Here is a 21,238-nt window from a genome sequence, read left to right as displayed (position 1 = left end):
TGGTTGTGCGTAAAAATCCCAGTAACTGAGCAGATTGTGAAATACTCAGACCGGCCCATCTGGCACCAACAACCATGCCACGCTAAAAATTGCTTAAATCACCTTTCTTTCCCATTCTGACATTCAGTTTGGAGTTCAGGAGATTGTCTTGACCAGGACCACACCCCTAAATGCATTGAAGCAACTGCCATGTGATTGGTTGATTAGATAATTGCATTCATGAGAAATTGAACAGGTGTTCCTAATAATCCTTTAGGTGAGTGTATATAGACTATTATATTGCTTTATTGCCATTGTTGAAGAATATTAAACCATACCTGAAGTGCACTACCTGATATGAGAGATTTCTGTGTATTGAGTGTGTTTCTCATGGTTTTAGAGAAAGTTCCCTCTTGTGACCAGGAGAGGCAGACGGCCCAGGATGAGGCTCGGCAGAATCCGCGGGAAGCCATCTTCATCCCTGACTGCGGCCTGCAGGGACTCTACAAGCCGGTCCAGTGCCACCAGTCCACTGGTTACTGCTGGTGTGTGCTGGTGGACACTGGGAGACCCATACCTGGAACTTCTGCAAGGTAAGACAGAAACAAACTGTCTTATGACAAATTTTGTAATCAAGACATAATTATCTGTGCTGTAACCTCATTATTTATACGACATGTTTCTGGATGAGCTTGCATGCTCTAAACATCTCAAAATGCTAAAAGACTGGCGATCATCCAATGCGACTGATTAGTTTAGTTGTGGAATGTTATGACAATCGATTTTCTCTCCAAACCACAGTCTTTATTTTTCCATGAGCAAAGCTGTCAGTGCTGAATTTTGTTTAGAAAGCACTCAAATTGAAAGCGTGACACGTCCTGATGTGTTTCTACCCATTATGAGCTGTGATTTATTTTCCACTTTTGGAGATGTGTAAATTACTCTCTTTTTTTGCCCTGGAAACATTGAGAAGGTTTAGCCAACTGGTTCTTGCTGAACGAAATTCGCAAGTTGAATTCAGGCATGGAGCCCATGCTGCCTCTGAACCATGCTGAGATGGCGTGATCCTTTGGATAGATGTTCTGGATGTTTCCGTTGAATCCTAGATTTCTTGTTGTTCTTGTGGGAGGCTGCAGTGTCATGCATTCTTATGTCTGTCTTACTAAAAGCCAGTGAACCAAATTGGATCAAACAATTAAATCAAATACTCAGGGTTTGTCATTTCTTCATGTGTTTGGATAGCTGTGTTAACTGAGACAGGACTTGTATGGCTGCATCTCTGAAGGCTTGTTACAGTGAAGGCCAAACTCTGCATTCTCTACGAACAAAAAAATGCGTGATGTTTGTCCATGATGATTTGGTTGCTAAGTCTATATTCTTGTGGTTGTCAAAGTTTTCTGAGATGTTGTAGGCACATAGCTAAGCGTTTGCTAGGAAGTTCTGGATGGCTGCCTACTGTCCCAAGTCAAAAGACTCCATAAAAGCCATGATATATTCACTGCGAAGTTCTTTTTCATTCTACACTTAGGGGTAAGTTCAAAATACCTTTGCAGCATTACTGAGAACTGCAATTCAGCTCTCCAGTCAAGTCATGTTGTGTTTATTTATATAACACTTTATACAATTGATTGTTTTAAAGCAAGCAGCTTTACAGTAGTAAACATGAAAAATGTCAATGTCGCTTTCAATTAGAATTACAACCTCAAGTTCTACTATAAAGCAGCTCTCCAGTGTGTTCATGTTTTCACTCTCAGATGTCTGACTTCGACAGACTGAACTGAAGAAATGTGACTCCACATAAGGCTTGTGTGGCTTTGTACAGATACGGATAATAGAGGAGAAGATGTATAAACATTGTAAAAGTGCCTCATGTTTGTGTTCTCCATCAGGTATAAAAAACCAGAATGTGACAGTGCGGCTCGTTCTCGAGACTCAGAGATGGAAGATCCTTTTAGAGACAGGGATCTGACAGGTGAGCAGAACAGTTGACGTGAGGTGCATCCCAAATTCTCCCAATTTGCATACTTATACACTATTCTGTGTTGTTTTGTAGTATAAATAACGCCAGGTTCAAACTACACAATATTTTTGTCAGATTGTGTGATTTTGACTCTTAAATTCTTGTCATGTCGTGGACAAGAAGCATGTCCGACTACATGTTGCTTCCAAACCAATCATCGTTTGTCGTCTTTAACGATGTGAGTGATGTCATCAAGAAAGCGGGACTAGTGAGTGACTTCCGGAAAGAAGAGCATAAACAAACAATGGTTGTACTATCTTAATGCTAATTCCAGAACTCACGCCTCTGCTATCGTTCACCAACCTTTATGATGTTTCCTCGATGGACTACACCAAAGTGCTTTTAGGCAAGTCATGCCACTCGGCCGCCATCTTGGCAACGCCTCCGGGCAGCTATTTCGGACTAACAAGACCAGGCTCCTATCTAAATGAATGGGCAGAGAGTCAGAACTGCACTTTCACTGGTCACCGGGACATAAAAACTGCTTGTATAGAAACAGCAGTAAAATATGATAAAAATCGCTGAAAAAGTTTGATGACTTTGCCCCAAAATAAGGTTTAAAAGGTATTTTTTACCCACAGGTTATACGTTTACTACGCATGCGCAAGGGTTCTCGTCTCCGCTGTCGCTAACCTCAACTGTGCGCATGCGTCAGTGGAACCAGACGATAGGCTTAAATGTTTCCCGGCTTGACTGTTAAAAGCAGACGATTGGCTTTACAGCGGGAGGGGCGGGGCATGTGCATACAACCCCCATCTTTGGCGTTACGGGTTTTCCCTATATAGTTGTATTGAGGATTGAGGAAGAGGCATGTCTCTATATAAATTGTCTCTGACTACAACTAAAAAAGATAAATGCTGGTGAACGATAGCAGAGGCGTGAGTTCTGGAATTAGCATTAAGATAGTACAATCATCGTTTGTCGTCTTTAACGACATGCGTGATGTCATCAAGAAAGCGGGACTAGTGAATGACTTCCGGAAAGAAGAGCATAAACAAACAATGGTTGTACTATCTTAATGCTAATTCCAGAACTCACGCCTCTGCTATCGTTCACCAGCATTTATCTTTTTAGGTTGTAGTCCATCGAGGAAACATCATAAAGGTTGCTCTAGCTCCACAAACCTCTGCTCCATTGCTCTCTTGCTCTCTTTCTCTCTTTCGTTTCGCCATGTTTGAAAGCTGTGTATGGAAGAGCTTCTGTGCTCCTATTGGTCAACGTCATAGATGTGACGGAAAAAATGTAACATGCTAGTCTTTCTGTCAGGACGTTGCAAAGCAATGCAGACAGTCGTCATCAGTTGTCATCCGCTATGACACTATACAACATAAAATGATCCCAAAGCCTTTGTCATTTACGAATCACCACAACACCCTAAGTCAAATGGATCATGACAAAATGGGGCTGATATTGTGTAGTCTGAACCTGGCATGAATGCCATACACTAGATGGTAGAGTACATAGTGTGTAGTATAAGTGCATAATGTATATCATGTCATTTAGGACACAACTATGGACTATAGGGGGTCACACACTGGACGAGAAGCCGCATCACTTCATTAACATTCAAAAACATTGTTTTCTGTGAGTGTATGCACACAGGCTTCGCCACTGTGTATTGTGCATTTTGTTAAGTGAAACGTTTAATTTGATGTGGCTTGAAAAAATCAATATGCTTCGTATAGAGAGCTATAACGATATTGATCACACATTCTTTGTACGTTTGCCCTGTTTTTCCAAATACGAAACTTTAAAATTCATTGATGCCACTTTGTTCTTGAAGTGAACTGAATCGGTGTTGAGATTCACTGTTTGTGTGCATCGGTGTGCGATACTGGTGAGTTGTCCATGATACGGCATGGCGTTTGCCGTCCGGTGTGCGACCGGCTTAACTGTCTTCATTACTACATTACATGTCACTCCTTCTGTTTATATGTAGGCTAAATAATTTCTAAAATAGTTAGATAGTTCCTGACTGGTTATACCAGTCATTTGTTAGCTTTATTAGCTATTAGCTTTGAGGTCATTAATAAGCTATATGATAGTGTACTCCTCAAAGTCTATTTTCTCTTCTGGGACAATGAATCAAAATTATAGATTATTTATTGATTATTTTCCCAATCAGATGCTCTTTAGAATAAGAATATCCTTCCCTGCAACTAACTAGCAAGTAGCAGCTAATGGCTATGATCTAGCTAAAGCCTATTTCTTATTTTGTTTTATGTGCAACAATGACTGATATTGCTTTGGATGCTTGTTTCCGCCACAGAATAAGACAATTTAAAAGATAATTGCGACTTTTTTTCCACAATTGCGAATTTATATCTCGCAATTCTGACTTTTTTTTTCTCCGAATTGCAAGATGCTATTGCTGAAGGTTTGGGGTCAGAATCCCTTGTCTCTTCACTATAAAGTCGCAATTGCTTTTTTTCTTGTTGTAATTGTGAGTTTATATCTTGCTATTCTTACGTCTTTTCTCAGAATTATTAGATAAACTCGTAATTTTGACATATGACCAATTCTAAGACTTTATTACAAGCAATTGAAAGTTTTTATCAGGCAATTCTGACTTTATAACTCCCAATAACAAGTTTATATCACACAATTGTGAGAAAAAAAAAGTCACAATTACCTTTATTATTTTTGTATTCAGTAGCGGAAAGAAGCTTCCATATATTGCTAATATGTTAATTATTGTGTTGTATATTTTAATTTTAATCCTTGACTATGCTTACAATAAATAAGAGTATGGGTTTCTTTTTGTTCTTGCTAATAATGTTTGACAAATGGTTGCAAGAACATGCAGTACCACATGTTAGCATTTAAAGGTGGTTTTCCCTTGAAATATTAGGCTTTCGCTCGTTCCACTTCTTTCCCTTTCATTTAGAATTTCATTGTAACTCCTTTTTAATTCCCCATCTGGTAAGTTTACAGAGTAAAACATGGCTCCTGACTGGGTAACAGATGTGTGGAGTAGTTTATGACGGTGTGGACCACTGGGGAGGACAGCAGCGGGGGGCCGAGAGGTGCTGTCAGTGCCCGGGGGGACTTCAGTCAAATTATTTTTATGTACTCTACTTGAGTGCAACCTGGCACCAGAGCAAAGAGTTTTGGTTTCATCCTTTTAATACAGGAATGGGGGGAAGAACTTTTGGATAGATGTACTATAACTATTTCCACAGGCCAAATTCCACTACAAGACCCACCTGTAGCATCATCATACTAGTGCAAATAAACAAACAAACCCATGGATGGTCTACATCAGGGCTTCCCACAAGCTGGCGTTATGAAGTATACATCTGCCGAATATGGGAAGTTTGACAAGATGCGTCTGATTCCATATGTTCTAATTTAACACTTGGGCTGAGAAGCACTGAGCCGGCACGTCATCACACTTGTCCAAACCCTACAGATACTAATTGGAGTCACCTGGTAAGCCACAGGGCCCCACCTCCCAAACTGCCCTGAACCAGCTAAACTAGAGTGAGGATGCCACGAGAAAACCAAAATTAACCAAAGTGAAAATGTAAACTGAGATTATTTTATTACATTCTTCTGTTATAGGTCACCCTTTAAGAGACACAATTAAGGCCGAAACATTGACTCAAGTAGTGCACGCCATTGCAGCCGAGCATCTGGGACAGTTAAAAAAAGGCGCTACCCAAGGTGTTCAGCAATGTGTCGTAAAAGTTAACTGGGCTGCGGTGGTCTGCGAAAGTGCCCTCATCACCTTGTCGATCGGGCTTGTTTGCTACTTTACATTTCACATGTGCACTCACGCATTTGCAAATGCTAACATCTTTTGTTTGGCATATTTTATCTTTGAATTGCTATAAGATGTTAAGCCTGATATCAGCGTTGACGTTTATGTTAGAACAACCGTATTGCATGATGTTGTATATTTCATTGGGACAGCTTAATACTTTCCTCTCTAACTGTGAGCGTAATTGAAAACAACATTGAAAAGGACATTTTAATGTTAAAAATAGCTCTTTTGTGTTCTGCTGTAAGACTAAATGAGAATGCTTTTGGTTATGTGGGTCTCTCTTTAAATGTTACAGGGTGTCCAGAGGGAAAGAAAGTGGAATTCATAACCAGCCTGTTGGATGCCCTTACTACTGACATGGTGCAAGCTATCAACTCACCAACCCCCTCTGGTGGCGGGAGGTAAGAACTTAATAAAGGAATGCGTTATTCACAAATGCAACAGTATTTAGTTTAAATAAATAAATAGAATACAGAATACATTTGTATCGATTTGAGAATAAAACTGAATTGTTATTAGAATAAAGTCATAAAATTAGTAGAATAATAATATTCTGAGAAAAGGCATAATTATCAGAAATTGCTTTTTCAAATGAATGTGGTATTTAACATTCTCTCTAAAATATTGCTACTATAGTGTTGTGTGTTTATTTGCAAAACTTGATGACTAAATTAAATTTTTACATCAAAGTCGTAATGATTTGAGAATCACACTTTAGATTCGGGTCCAATTCTCACTATTAACTAACACTTTTGCCTCAATAAACTCCTAATTCCTGCTTATTAATAGTTAGTAAGATAGTTGTTAAGTTTAGGTATTGGGTAGGATTAATGGATGTGGTCATGCAGAATAAGGCATTAATATGTGCTTTATAAGTAATAATAAACAGCCAATATCCTAGTAATATGAATGCTTGTTATAAGCAACTAGATAATAGTGAGAATTGGTCCCTAAACTAAAGTGTTACCCTATATGAGTATACACCGTATATTTAGTAGCAGTTCTTACTTGTGCAAAACGTCCCACCACAATGGTGGAGTTGGCCTGACAAATTTCCCACAACTTTCCACGTTTCTCTGATATTCTAGTGCCTAGTGGCCAAGGATGATATGAGTTCAGAGTCTGAACACAATGTAAATCAATCAATTTTATCATGTTTTAATTGCAATTCTTTAAAAGAGGTTCCATTAAAATCCACATAGGACAAAAAGTTCTGATAAGTTGTGTCGATTTTAGAGTTTTGTATATAGAATACCATTCAAATAGTACAATTGAATCTGCCGAATTGTGATGCAGTCTGTATCATTTCATTAGCTTCTGGTGAAAAAGTTAAATTGTTAGTTTTATAATAGCCAGACTTGTGTAAATTTGACTATATGTGAAGTAATATACAGTACACTCCTCCAACTGGGATTGTTTTGCTCCAGGTTTGTTGAGCCTGACCCAAGCCACACACTGGAGGAACGGGTGGTTCATTGGTACTTTGCCCAGCTGGATAATAATGGCAGTCACGATATCAACAAGAAGGAGATGAAGCCCTTCAAGCGCTACGTGAAGAAGAAAGCCAAACCCAAGCGATGCGCCCGCAAGTTCACCGACTACTGCGACCTTAACAAGGACAAGACCATCTCCCTTCAAGAACTCAAAGGATGCCTAGGAGTCAATAAAGAGGGTGTGCTGCTTTTCTGAACGCATTTATGATATAAAAACGGATGATAAAGTGCTTTGGTGGAACCACATTTGGCGAGCTTATTACGGAAGTTTCTTAATTTCCCCTGGTACTTCCTGTTTCATTGAATACACAATGAAAGTTGGTGTTCCTGTCAACTTCCTACCAATTTGATATGTTGGAGTTAGAAGTTTCTGGTAATAGTATTTACATTGCAAGGAAGTATAAAAGTTTGACCGAAATTATTTGTAAATAAATCCGTAAACAATTGAATGTAGATATTTCCAAGGTTGTTTATAGGTTTCTGCATTTAAGCTCCTGTGGAGGAAATTAAATTTAGCTAACAGTAGTTAGTCAATCATTAACCCTCATGTTTTGTTGGAAATGACTTCCTACTTTCTTTTTAAATTAACCTTGTTTCCTCTGATCTAAACCAGTGGACATATGTCATTGAAGTGTATCTATATTATTAATACTATTATCATATTATTACAGAATACAAATGTATTTTTTACAAATGTGACTGTCCAAAACAGTAGCGTTGTGTCTCTGTGTTATGTGCTAAACCACTGATGCATATTACTAATGCAAAATTTGTTTATAAGTTCCAATAAGATTAGAGAAAGTCATGAAGTTCCCCATAGGCTCTTGAAAACAGTTAATTGTGAAGTTGCTACTCATAATTACAATTTCTTATTTCGCTATGTGAATTAATATCTTTCGAATTGTAACTTAATTTGTTGCAATTGCTACTTTGTCAAACAACATGACTTTATATCTCACAATGGGACTTTATATCTTGCAATGTAATATTATATCTTGCAAATTGAGACTTAAAGGGACAATTCACCCCAAAATGAAAACGATTCTGTCATGACTTACTCACCCAAATGATGACAGAATTTACATTTTTGGGTGAACTAACCCTTTAATTTTGATTAATTTCGATATCATGTCAATGACTTTTTAACTCCAATCGTGACTTTAAGTCTCACAGTTGTGATTTTATATCTCACAATGCTGCTTTATTTGTTACTTTTTATCACAATTTGAGTTCATGCTAAAACGCCCAAAAGAACATGGCCCAGGAAAGACAACCGAAAAACACTCTTTATAACTCCTCTAAGTGACTGTATAACAGTCCAATACTGGCACAGAGACATCTTTGTAAGATTCAGTAGTTACTGACTACAGGAAAAAAATGGTGAAAACATCGATAGTAGAAACACTTGTCTGGGGAAACATGTTACTCGGATCTTTTTCTTCTTATTAACTTACATCATGTCTTTCTTGTATGTTCTGTTTGCAGGTAGCACTACAAGCAGCAGCAGTCAGGGGACAAGGCAAGGGACAAATTTGTTCAGTAAGGCCTGACTAATTGCTTTCGCACTAACATTTGCCTCTGCAGCTGCAGAGAGCAGAAATTATAATAGATTAACAATATGAATAGATAGCAAGCAATGTAGTGAACAATATAAACCTTGGCTTTTTACGAGACGGCATGAATGATGCATCTTTATGGCCACCCACATTGTGTCTGCGTTTGTGTGTGCATGTATTCGTTGTGAGCTGGATAACTTTAATCAAAGTTGTTCATGGTAGTCATGGTGCTGTATGTAATTGAATCAGAAGTGAACTATTCTCAGATAATAATCAGGGTCTAAAAAACTGTTGATTAAAAGAAAGTGACATCATTACTTTGAGTAATTTGGTGGAAAATTCACATTCAACTCCTAGAGGCTGTTGAGCCGTCATCTCAGCAAAGAAAATATGAATCTTTGCTCGTAGGCACTTTTTTTTTTAAGCCAAAATTTTAGTTGATAAGAAAGTGCAAATGAAATCACAACAAAACCAACATATGGAAACTGTTGTAAAAACCTTAGAAATAACATTACGGTAAGTACATTATTGTAATAACACTATTGTTGTGATAAACTTTAGCAGTTTAATGTCTGTGTTGTTGGTTGTTGTTACGGAAAGAGCATATTCACAATAGCAATGTTTCCATCCACCTACTATTATGCGCATTTTGGGATATCACATAAAAAAAAACATCTGGACGGAAATGGCAAGATGCGCATATCATCTGTCTGGGTAACCAGCAGACCGATCTTTTTGCACAGCGTCCGAAATGGTGTTTTTGGTTATGCCTGAGCAAAGTCTGTCGTCAAAGTGGTTAATTACCTTCCAGAACTGTATTACACGACTGCGTTCCCGAACAGCAGGCGTCTGCCTCGAAACACAAGATAACACACTTAGTGCACTTCGCCTGCGCGCTCTAAAGGGCAAGTAATTTATTATAAGCGAAAATGATTATAATAGAGTGGCTTCTCCTACTTTTTTCACCAGACAGTGACGAATTAGAATGCTGGTATGAGTTAATTAACCAGCTAACAAAGTGCTTCTGTTTAGCAATGTCCGTTCATTGTTCTGCTTCGGCTCATGCAGCTCAAGTGAGCCAAATTTCCAGCATTATTGACTATGTGCAAAGCAAATTAAATAAGATGTGCACAATAGTGTAGTGAGGTCATGTACCAGCTAAATTATGGTGAACAGCCCTTGGGTTGGATCTTGGAAGCAACTACTTAACCTCAGATAACTATGCCGGATGGCGCGATATATCCCACAGTCCACCTGATCCTCCACTGATCGAGTTAAAATAATGCTACATCCCATCATTAACTGCACCAGAAGTCCTGCTACTCCATCACTGGCCGAGAGACTTGCTACTTATGTTACTTATTACAAGAAGACATCCCGTCTAATAGCTTTTGTTGGACAAAAGTTGCAGGTTTGGAGTTACTCTCTTCTCCTCAAACACATCATTTGTTCTGCTTCATAGATAAGCAATGACAAGTGCATTAGAAGGTCTGTAAAATGTTTCCAACCTCATAAATCTAGTAGGAGAATACGATTTCCAAAATAACCACCAGGAGTCATGACACTGGGTTTTTTAACTCTTTTCCGTTTTACATCGCAAAAAAAAAAAAAAAAAAATGATATAGTGCTGTCATGAATATAGCTGTATATTACCAGGTTATGAGAAGGAAAGTGTGGTTTTGATATTAATCCTGATGTGCTTTTCCATATCTGCCTCCTCTGGTTTGCGGTTCTCTAAAGTGGAACTTAAGGGGAGAAATTATTTATCTAAATGCTATAATTCAGTGTGTCCAGACCCACCTGTTTCTCTCTGCTAAATTACAGCGTGAGGTTTAATTCATTGGGCTCCTGTGTGTAGACGCTCAGAAGTCATGCGCAGCTTTATAACTGGTTTGAATAAGACTTTGTGGCACCATTTACTTCACATTTGATTAGTGGTAGTCTTCAGTGATATTTTCTTCAGAGCCAGAGAAAAAAACACACTTATTTGGAAGCATGACTGTTTATTTGAAATGATGGCAACTGTAATAGCTCTGAGACCGAGACTGTCTCCAAAACGGTAAAAATAAAAAAAACACACACGAGTGAGACAGAGACACAGAGCAGAAAGCAGAGACGTTCTGTCTCATAGCACGATGACAAGTCGCTCTCTCGCTCCTTTGCGCTCACTGTCTGACTTTTGCCAGCCATAGTGTTTTGCTTGTAGTTAGGTGTTTAGCGTTTGATGACAGGCTCGCTAGCCCACTAGCACCGTTTCTCGCTAGCTCGCTCTCCGACCAGTGGGATTCCCTTGTTATTAGTCGCATAGCTGCTGTTTACCCTGGCTTGTGGGTTCTGGTAGCCTAGCAGAGACCCACCAAGGACCCAGCGAGGGCTGAGCTCATGTGTTTACCCTGGCGCTGCCCACCTCAACCTAAAAACAGTGGCCGGGAACGGGCAGAAACTCAGGCCCAGTGGACCGTGACTAGCACTGCCAAGGTAAACAGCTGCTTGGTTTGGAGAGCTGAGGGGGCTTCTCCTGCCCACAGCCAAAGAGTTTGCTTTTCAACACCCCCCCCTCTCGTGTGCACACTCGAGGGTTGATGAATTGGGCCAAGCTTCTTCTAAAAGACAGTTTTATGTCTTGTCGCTTAAGTGTACTGGAAGTAAAATTGATGAGTCTGATGTAGTCGGGATTTGGGACCGTGCACTGCCAAAATATCTACAACGTGATGAGAGCCAATGGACATTTCCTTCATCTGGCTGTGGCTGTTTGACAGTGAATGTATGACAAATAGTAACTTTTATTTAGTTACAATATTAGTTGCTCCAATCCAGACACCGGAATTATCTCTTTAAAATGCTGAGGATGCTCCTTACTTCACTGTGCACTTGGATATATGGTTATAACCTGGGCTATTCGCAGGGTTTTATAAATACAGAGGTGCCAAAATTGAGGTTTTCTTAACCCTCTGGTGCTCCTCAAGTGGTGGTCAAAAATGACCTTTTCTCAATGTAATGAATGTACTATATTTTATTTTGATAATGTTTTTTTATTGAAAAAAAAACAGTTTTTTTTTAGGGGATTTGTTTGGGGCTAAATTATATTTATGTAGTTATAATCCATTTATTACCTGTTAACCACTTTTTGAGCATGAAATTTCAAAATTCAACTGTTATAAATTATTTTTAAAGAGACTTGGTTGATTATTGCTGAAGTAAAACAAAAAGTTAACTTAAAAAAAAAAACATTTTAGCGGTTTAAGTTTATTCTGAAATTTTTTTTCATGTTTTACTCTAAAATTGTGAGAAAACCAAAGCCATAAATCTAAACAAGTCGTGTTCCAATTTTAATTTTGATATGTCAAAATATGAGCATTTAGTAAGATTTTGTTTGGGCGCAGTACCAAACGTTTCCACTGTGTGAAAATTGTTTCCCCATTCATTTCCAATGCGGTACAAGCGTGACACGCGTATTCAGGGCCATTTAACCTTTTTTAATCAAGGTTGTGTGTGTGTGTGTGTGTGTGCGTGCGTGCGTGCGTGCGTGCGTGCGTGCATGTGTGTGCGTTCACATAGCAAGTGCCAAAACCTTTACCAAGTTTCATATCATTCCGATGAAGTAAAAAATAAAATAAACACTATAATATAAAATGTTTCGGTCAAAACCGAAGAGCACCACAAATGAATTTACTGAGGGCTACCAGAAAACCTAGCTTATTAAATTCACTGACAATATGTGCTCATTCATTAATCGTATGTCTAATACGTTGAAAATGGCTCCTTGAATGTGTGTTGACTTGTCACCTTGACAATTATGAATTACATTACATGAATCGCATTACAATTAACACATACACATTAATCACAATCAAGTTGAACTGTGTATTTTCAGTTCAAAATGGCAAAATTAGTTTGTTAATTAACTGTTTACTAGTTTAAATCCCTGATTAATTATGTCCGTCATTTAACGTGTCTGTCATAAAACAGCTGTCAAATATTAAATATTTAGTTCAGCTACTTACATCTTATCCCATACTGTCAACTGAAGCTTCGCTCTGGAATTCGTGTTCAGCAGCCCACCTACATTTATTTGATTAGTAATCTTAAACATTGACATTGATAAGCACTATTAGCTTACAGCTATGACAGATTTATTCAAATATGCAATAAATATTGAAGAAAAAGTGAAGTAAAACTATAATAAATATGTAAAATGGTGCTTTTTGGGAGGCGGGATACAAAGTTCTTTTATCAAGATGAAGTGTTGTTGAATATGCTATTCACTATCAAACCATCTATCATACAGGCATTCTTTTCTTTGTATGTAAGAAACTCAGAACTAAACGCACTAATTATTAATGCGCGGCTTAGCTTTTATGTTTTTGTTGGAAATTAAGAGGGCTGTTAAAACAGGGGTGGGCCATCCTTCCAGGCTAATTGTTTAAGGAGAAATATCACTATATGGGACTCACCTGCTCTGCACATTTCTACAGATTCTACCAGTGCATTGTAACACTTATTTTGGTACTTCCTCTCATTAATGCAGTTTATAGTGTTTTAGCAGCATATTTGAGATAGCATGCATGTCTCTTAACTGTGCTTTAAGTGCTAACAATGGCTCCAGTTGCTCTTGGATGGACTAAAAGTAGATGTCAGACTGAAGAAGTTTTAGTGAGCTGGAAAATACGTCGGTTTGTTTGCTTTAATTTTGAGAGCAGACGTGAGTCTCAACTCTTATTTCTTGCGTTAGAAAGAGACTTTGTTTGTATGTGCCATTAGCCTTGTGAAAAAGACGCTTTTTAAGCAATCTGGCTGGGAGAATGTTGCAGACACACTGATTTGTTGGATCTTTGTCATTTGCGATAATTATGGATGACATCATAGTGATGTTTTCTATGGAGTATGCAAAAAAAAAAAAGGAAGCAGACTACTTGTGCACTTGGGAAATTTGGCGCTGTCTGGGAGTGAATCGTCCTCGCTTTTCTTCTTTTTAAAAAAAAGGTCATTTTCCGTAGCCTTTTGTATACAAGCACAAGTCTAACTTGAGTTTTATTGTATGTTCAGATTATATAGAAATTGCTTTCAATTTCCTGATTCTTGCAGTGCCCAATATTTTCGGTGGTCCAGAAATGCAGGTTGCAGATCTGAGAGTATGTAAAATAATATATATATATATATATATATATATATTAGTGCTGTCAAACGATTAAAAAAATGACATAGTCAACTCGCGATTAATCACACATTTTTATCTATTCTAAATGTCTCTTTATTTCTTTTTGTCCCATTATTTTTTCTCATTTTAATGCTCTTATCAACATGGAAAAGTGGATCGGCTTGCTTTGTGCAAATGTTTTTTATTGAAAACAACATTGGCATATACTCTGTTCAATTTCACACTAACATTCTCACTTGGAGCAAATAATCTCTCACACAATGTAACACTGTCCATCAATAAAAGGGTGAAAGAAATACTGACGAGGTCCTGATATTGACGAGGGGGCGGAGAATTCGCATCAGCTGTGTGTGTGTATGTGTGTGTGCTTGGTCATCAAGTGGTATTTCAGACTGGACGTGCTGCGATGATGATAGCTCAGTTCACAACGACAAAACACACAGATCACTTTGGTCTTGTCAATGGAACCATTTGGCAACTTTTTTAAAGTAAACTTTCCATTCAGAATCTTATTGGCCTCCATTTCGGCGTCTCACGCTCGTCATCCACTCAAAACGTAACGTTAACCAACTATTTGGCCGGCTAGCAAGCCCAAACAAGTGTGTGCGGCGTGCCTGTTGTTTTGTTTACGGTGAAGCTAGATCCGCTTGCGCTTTGGTCGACGAAGCAACAAAACGTCCTTGCGCGGCTCAAGCCATTGAAATGAATGCCGCGTCCTGTTGCAAAAGCATGTGAAAAAAACTACAAAGTTTGCTAGGCCAAAAAGACCGTTAATCGCGCGATAAAAAAAATGAACGCCGTTAAAATGGGTTTGCGTTAACGCCGTTAATAGCGCGTTTAACTGACAGCCCTAATATATATATATATATATCGGTTCAGTATTTGAGTTTAAGGACATTTTTTGTTGACGAGTTCTAAACACTATTGGTATTGCATTGGGTTTCCACTTAATGCCCAATATAAAGTCTTTAAAAGTCCTTGAGCAAGGCAAGTCGAGAACCACTATATATTCTGTATCAACACCTGATTTTGCAGAATACTAGTAGTACCCCTCTAAATGTTGAACAGATCATGCACAATATACGTTTATGAATCAGCATCAGTGATACCTTGATGCACACCTTTTCTGCCACAAGGCAGTATCCTCCCCTTCCAGGTCTCCAATGTAAGGCCTATAATCAGAGATCAGCAGTCAGGTAAAGCAGCTCTCAGACACACTGGATCTGGTTTCCCCGGCCTTTATCAGATGAGGGGGACGGGGGTGAGCAGGGAGAGGCTTTGTGTCCTTAATGGCACAGTCATTTCATCACTTTACCGCTCTGAAAGAGTAGAGGCCAAAGTGGACCCTTTTTCTGGTGCCTGTTAATTACCGAAGGGAATTGGGCTTTTGAGAAGAATGAGTATGCAGACACTGAGAGCTAAAAGAATTCTCCACGCTAACAGACAAACAAGACATACTCTCAAATTCGCTGCAAAACCGCCCCCGCAACTATGTTTAATAGGTATGTTTGCTGTGATAAATATAATAACTACAGTATAACATGTTTCTGTCAGTGTTGGGAAACTATCTTGATTATACTATTATGTAGCTTATAAAACTGCAAGCTAAGTATAATTTAAAACAGTTCAACCACAGTTAAATAAACTGCTCTTTTGACAAAGTAGGTATCTATTCTACAAGCTAATAGCTAAAGACATTGAAGCTAAGAGGGTAATTCTAGCAATCAGGGTGAAAACAATGAGTGATCCTATAGCTAAGCTAGTCAATTCTGCAGGGACTCGAAATAGTTGTTATTGATTCATTTTCATGTGCGAACCAATTGAATAGAATGAATCAGACTTTGCAACAGACTATCCAGAGAAAGGACCGCATGTAGCGTCTAAAACCTCACTTAAGTTCACTGTAAAGCTATGGCGCAAGACATTAAAAATCACAATTTTATAGTGACAGTTGTTGGACAAAGTAGGTTGTTACTGAAAAACTACAGTATTATGAAAGTAGCGTAGGGATTGTTATGCTATACTGACAAAGTTAAAGGTGCATTATGGAACTGTGGCCTCTCTGTCACCATCTGTGGTTGAAAATACATCTGTGGTTTTTCGTATGACTGGTCTGTCATTCTACTCCAAGACCCCCTGACATTAAAGAGAAACTCCTACAAGAGGAAACATTTCTTGACTGCGCAAGTAAGAAGCATACGGCACACCATAATAACCTTTACTTACAAGCATGATATAAGCATTCAAGGACAAATGACATAAATCTGTAATTTCCTGCCAAATCCAACTCAAAATATCAATCATTATTGTAGGTTTAACGCAGTGAATCAGGGTACACACAAAATGGCAAACATCCTCCGCAGTACACCTTTAAATTTAGCAGAGACACTTTTAGTCAGGTAATCCCCAAAGGTTGTGGTTTCAACTAAAGCTAAAAGTATGCTTTGGTTTTTACGCGTGCGCTAGGGTATGCGTAGAGTGCACGTGATGCAAGTCAGCATAAGTATGTGCATACTGTGCATCCAGCCCTTTTTTTTTTTTTTTACTGCGCATACGTCTTGAATTGTTTTGCAATTATTAGGTGGGTGGTAACACTGGCAGGCCATGTTTTTTCAGTTGAAAAGGAAATGTAAGGGATGGAACAACACACTATTTAGACCACAACAACAATAGATGTCTGCCTTAACGAGCGCTTCAGTAACTGGCTGATAGGTCCTTAACTCAACCTGCTTGCAATCACATGGTTCTCTATATGGCACAGCTGATTGGTTCCTGCTGTATCAGTACCCAATGAGCTCTCGTGCTCAACCTTCATATCCTTGGTTATCATTTGCTGTGGCAGTTCAGCGCTTTCAAAAACCCTCCACCTTCCCCTGTATAGATCTGCTATGGGTAATTCATGTACGTGTGTTATTCACGTGTGTTATTCACATGTGTATTCAGCTTATTTCTATCAGTTCTTTTGTTTTGGGGTCGTTATATTTCTCCCAGATTTCTGCTCGTTCTAAATCAGATACAGATAAAAGTAGCACAGTAAAAATTACATGTATATGAATGCATCGGTGAGAGAGCCGAATGCATGTGAATTAATTCTACCTGGCTCTCTACTAAAAGTGAAGCTGTGAGTTTTAGGTACTAAGAAATATATGCTAGAACTTTTCAGTTTCTAAGCTATTTTATTGATAAATCACAGAACAGTGACACTACTGAATGTTTCTGTGTGGTCTGCACGTGATGTGCAAGCTTTGTTTGTGCGTTACTATGCAGCAGCGCATTAGTTCAGAATGGCGGTTAACTTGCGTGTACATTAAGCTGTTTAAAGCTTGCATTCATCCGATACATTTTGTGCATCCAGATGGTATAATCAAACACATCTTGTGGAGTGCTCTTGGAGTAATCATTTATTTGTCATCTTAGGCCCTGTCCACACGGACACGGGTATTTTTATAACCGTGACTTTTTTTACGCGGTTCGGCCGTTCGTCCACACGAAAACGCACTGAAACCGAACATTTTTGAAAACCCCTGCCAGGGTGAGGATTTTCAGAAACGCAGGTTACAGTGTTGTCGTGTAGACAGTGAAACCGGGGGTTTTGGCTTGCGACATCATGTGCCGTTATCCGCTGTGTTTGATGTCAGATTTGTGCTTCTGATTGGCCAACGTGGCTTTTCGGTTAAGGTTTATATCGCCGCCTGCTGGCGTGGCATGATCTTGACCGCGCTTGATAGCGTGTTTTTGCGTTTTCATGTAGACGGAGACCGAGCATGTGTGGACGGGATTTTTTTTTTAAACGCTGTAGGAAAAACTGCGGTTTAAGATAACCGTGTCCGTGTGGACAAGGCCTTAACTTTTGGAAACGGAGCGTAAAAGTGGACTTCAAAATTGTATTATCCTGTTGCGCCCTCTATAGGCCATGACCAGCGACTAGTCGACGTCAAGCTTTCTGCATCATAGCAAAGCATTAAAGTCAACTAGTCTGTGCAACCTCTAATTGGCAGTAGCAAGTCCCTGATCTATTCCACCAAAACCAAAAATATAAACATTGTCATATACATTACCTTACCAATCACTCCAAGAGTTGTCATGACAGAACTGTAGTTTAACTGAGTACATTTTTATCAGTCATAAGTTCTGGAAAGGCAATGCACTTGGCTGTATGCATACAGTACGCCACAGCAGGGGTATTCAATTAAAGTTCCAAGAGGTCCGGTCTCTATATTTCCTTCCCAGCGGAAGTCCAGAAAAGACTTTTTTGGAACAGTTATACATTTCCATCAAGGCAGCCCATAGTATACTTTGTAAAAGAAAGAAAAAACTCTCGAAATAGTCATCAGAGATGAGAATCCTTGGCCCAGAGAGCCACAACAGCTTGTTGTTTTGATGCGCCACTCACTTTAATCTGTAGAAACGGTAAAATGGCGCAATTATGTCCCGCGGTTTGAATAACTACTGTAAGTGTTCGTGTAAAAACTGAAGTATACTTTATGCTTAGGTTTGTGCAAGTAATAAATTCAGCATAGGTGATAAAGCAGGTCTGTTCCTTTTGAGTGTCCACCTGCATTTCCCCACCCCCAAATGCCTGCTGTTGACCTCACACATACACACACATCTGATGGACTCTCCAGGGCCCGGGACCCCCCTCCGCCTGTCAGTCCCTTCCCCCATGGTGTATGGGAGGGGGTTCTTCACTGGAAGTCTTGTACTCCCTTCTACAGCGGCCATCTGCAAGCAATCTGTCTGTTACCCATCTCCCAAGTTCCTCTCTGATTGATAGCCCCAAAAGGAGTCCTATGGCCCAAACTGTGGACACCAAATGTCCCTGTTCCCAATGCCATCATGATCCAATTACACGCCACATCAGTCCGTTATGGCTTACTGTACTTTACATGGCGTGAATAAATACTCTTTCTGCCGCATGTTGGGATACTTTTTATACTGAGAAGCAGCAATTTGCATGAATCACCAATGATTTGTGGGCTAATGTCAAACGTCCCAGCCTCAAAGGCAAAATGGATAAGTGAGAGAATTTAAGACAAGGAGGTAGCAGTAGAGCAAGAATTACACATCAGCCGCAGGGGAAGTGTCTGTTTCCCAAATGACTTTGCAAAGAGAACAAACATGGCCTCTTATCCTTTCAACAACATTACGATGCTCGCATAAGCACAACATCATTTGAAGGAAGCCAGTGCATCTTTGGAGCTGACATCGAACATATCTTGAATGCATTTGGTGCATCTGAAGATGTTCTGCTCGCAGACAAAGCACACACATCCGACCATGTTGTTTGCCCCATATCTCTCTTCCTATTTGTCATGTGTGTGTGTGTGTGTGTGAGATCGCAGACAAGATCTAGGGTGCATGTATGTGCGCATATGTGAACGTGTGCATGCATGAGTGCAGATAATCTCAAGAATGCTGCCGTCTTGTCACGCTATGGCTGTGTTTTGGCGCATCTGTAGGCCAGCAAGCTGAGCGCAAACACCTCGCCGCTCACCTGTCTCACCACACTGTCTGTTTTCCAGTAGGTCGTCTGGTCTGAAGACAGAAAGTTCCAGAAGATGAGGCAGTAGGACGAAGCACAGTGGGAAGGCATCTGTTCACTGCTGGAAGAGTTCAACGAAGGATTCTGAGAAATTATTAAGAGGTTCCTCAAGAAAAAAAAAATGATGAAAATGATATCATGGAGCCAAAATATTTGCACTTTCTCCTCCCATTGTTAGGCATTTTATAATGTCATTTGTTTGTGTTGTAAACGTTTTATTAATATGACTTAAAGATTGACAACTTATGTCAGAGAACACAGACTGTAAGTGTTGAACAATTATCTGCTACCGTCCACATTTTCAGCACATCCACACTCACTGCTAATCCAGACAGTATTATGTAGTTGTTTTTGAATTAGTCATTTTTAAATGTCAATTCAAAAATAGAAAAAAAGCAAGCATTCTATTTTGGAAATAAGCTTGTCTTTTAAATGTCTTCTGTTTTCTGTTGTTTTTGAAAATGTCCATTCAACCAATATGTTTGCTTCTTTGTTCACCTTGGCAACGGAACTAATGGAGCATTAGTGAAAAAGAAATGGAGTGAAATCTTTTCTGTCAACAAACATTAGCTACGGTCTCTCAGTCTTGCACCTCAGGACACTAGTAATGTACACCCAAACATCGCCTGAGAATTAGCAGTAAGTTCTACATGGTTTGCTCAGAAGTCAAGAGGTCAAAAACACTATCACGCAAAATTAGTTTAGTAAATGTCACGAAACACTTAGCTTAGCTTTGCTTTCTTCAAATGGATTATTCTGTAAGTATGGTGTGTCTCACATACTGAGCAACTGGTGTTGCTTTTTCACAATGTTTTATCAAATCTTGAACATTACAGTACATGCAACATTAGATAGTACAGGGGTTTCCAATTGCTATAGACTGATAAATGCACGCAACTGGCCTAGTTTAGGATCCATATTTATAATATCCTTTCATAAGAAATACTTGAGTGTAACATTTTTCCATATATCAGTTCTTGGCATACACTAATAGACAATAGTAATACAATTTTTTTTTTTTTTTACATGTTCCATGGTATTCTTTGAAGTACTTAGGAGTGACATGTAAATACCATGGAAAATTACAATGTAATCATTCAGTACCACTGTATTTTTTTTCCAGTTTTGTTTTGTTTTTTCGCATTTTCTTCTCTGGCTAGAAGAGGATTTTCTAAATCAGGAGGTTCATGTAGGTCTTACTATAAATGGAGTGTGTTCGAAAGCATTTTTTTTCTCAGCCAATGTAATCAGTTGTGTAGTAGTTATGTTGCAGCAACGAATACGAGAAAAGGGTAATTGTTTTTAAAAAAAGAAATAAATAGATGTATTTACATTGACTCAAAATTACAATCTATGTCATCATTTACTGGGCTTTGGAAATGATCATTTCTTGTCCATTCCAAAAGTGATACTTTCAACGTCTTGCAAGAAAACAATAAAAATAGAGATATATAAATATATTTACCCCTTATTTCTTTTTCGATAACTTTCTACTTTAGGAAAGATGTGTTTGTTTTGTGTGTGTGTGTGTGTGTGTGTGTGTGCGCGCGCATGTGTGCCTGTGTGTGTGTGTTACATGTACTTGCAAGCCATTACTTTGGCTTAAAAATTAAAAATGGTCAAGTTGTAAATATTTACATATGTGCTTTTTTGGGCTTTTCTCCAATTCAATCTTAAAACATTGTTTAGCAAACTCTGAAAGCAATGTCAACATCAATTAGATT

The 21,238-nt window shown here is 38.8% G+C and overlaps 1 protein-coding gene across 1 annotated transcript in view; it reads left to right on the top strand.

Annotated features, from left to right (window-relative positions):
* smoc1 (SPARC related modular calcium binding 1) overlaps positions 1-20,829 on the top strand; it is a 73,939-nt gene extending 53,110 nt beyond the window's left edge. The window contains exons 8-13 of the mRNA XM_056255073.1: positions 380-572; positions 1,869-1,951; positions 6,061-6,166; positions 7,193-7,437; positions 8,744-8,777; positions 19,495-20,829. Of these exons, the coding sequence (XP_056111048.1) occupies positions 380-572; positions 1,869-1,951; positions 6,061-6,166; positions 7,193-7,437; positions 8,744-8,777; positions 19,495-19,534 (701 nt within the window). The 3' untranslated portion in view covers positions 19,535-20,829. The remainder of the gene's footprint in view (positions 1-379; positions 573-1,868; positions 1,952-6,060; positions 6,167-7,192; positions 7,438-8,743; positions 8,778-19,494) is intronic.
* The last annotated feature ends 409 nt before the right edge of the window (positions 20,830-21,238 follow it).

The sequence above is a fragment of the Rhinichthys klamathensis genome, unplaced genomic scaffold (assembly GCF_029890125.1).
Source record: "Rhinichthys klamathensis goyatoka isolate OS25496 unplaced genomic scaffold, OSU_Roscu_1.1 h1tg000117l_1, whole genome shotgun sequence".
Taxonomy (NCBI): domain Eukaryota; kingdom Metazoa; phylum Chordata; class Actinopteri; order Cypriniformes; family Leuciscidae; genus Rhinichthys; species Rhinichthys klamathensis.
The sequence above is the reverse complement of the archived record's forward strand: the minus strand, read 5'-3'. Positions and strand labels throughout refer to the sequence as shown.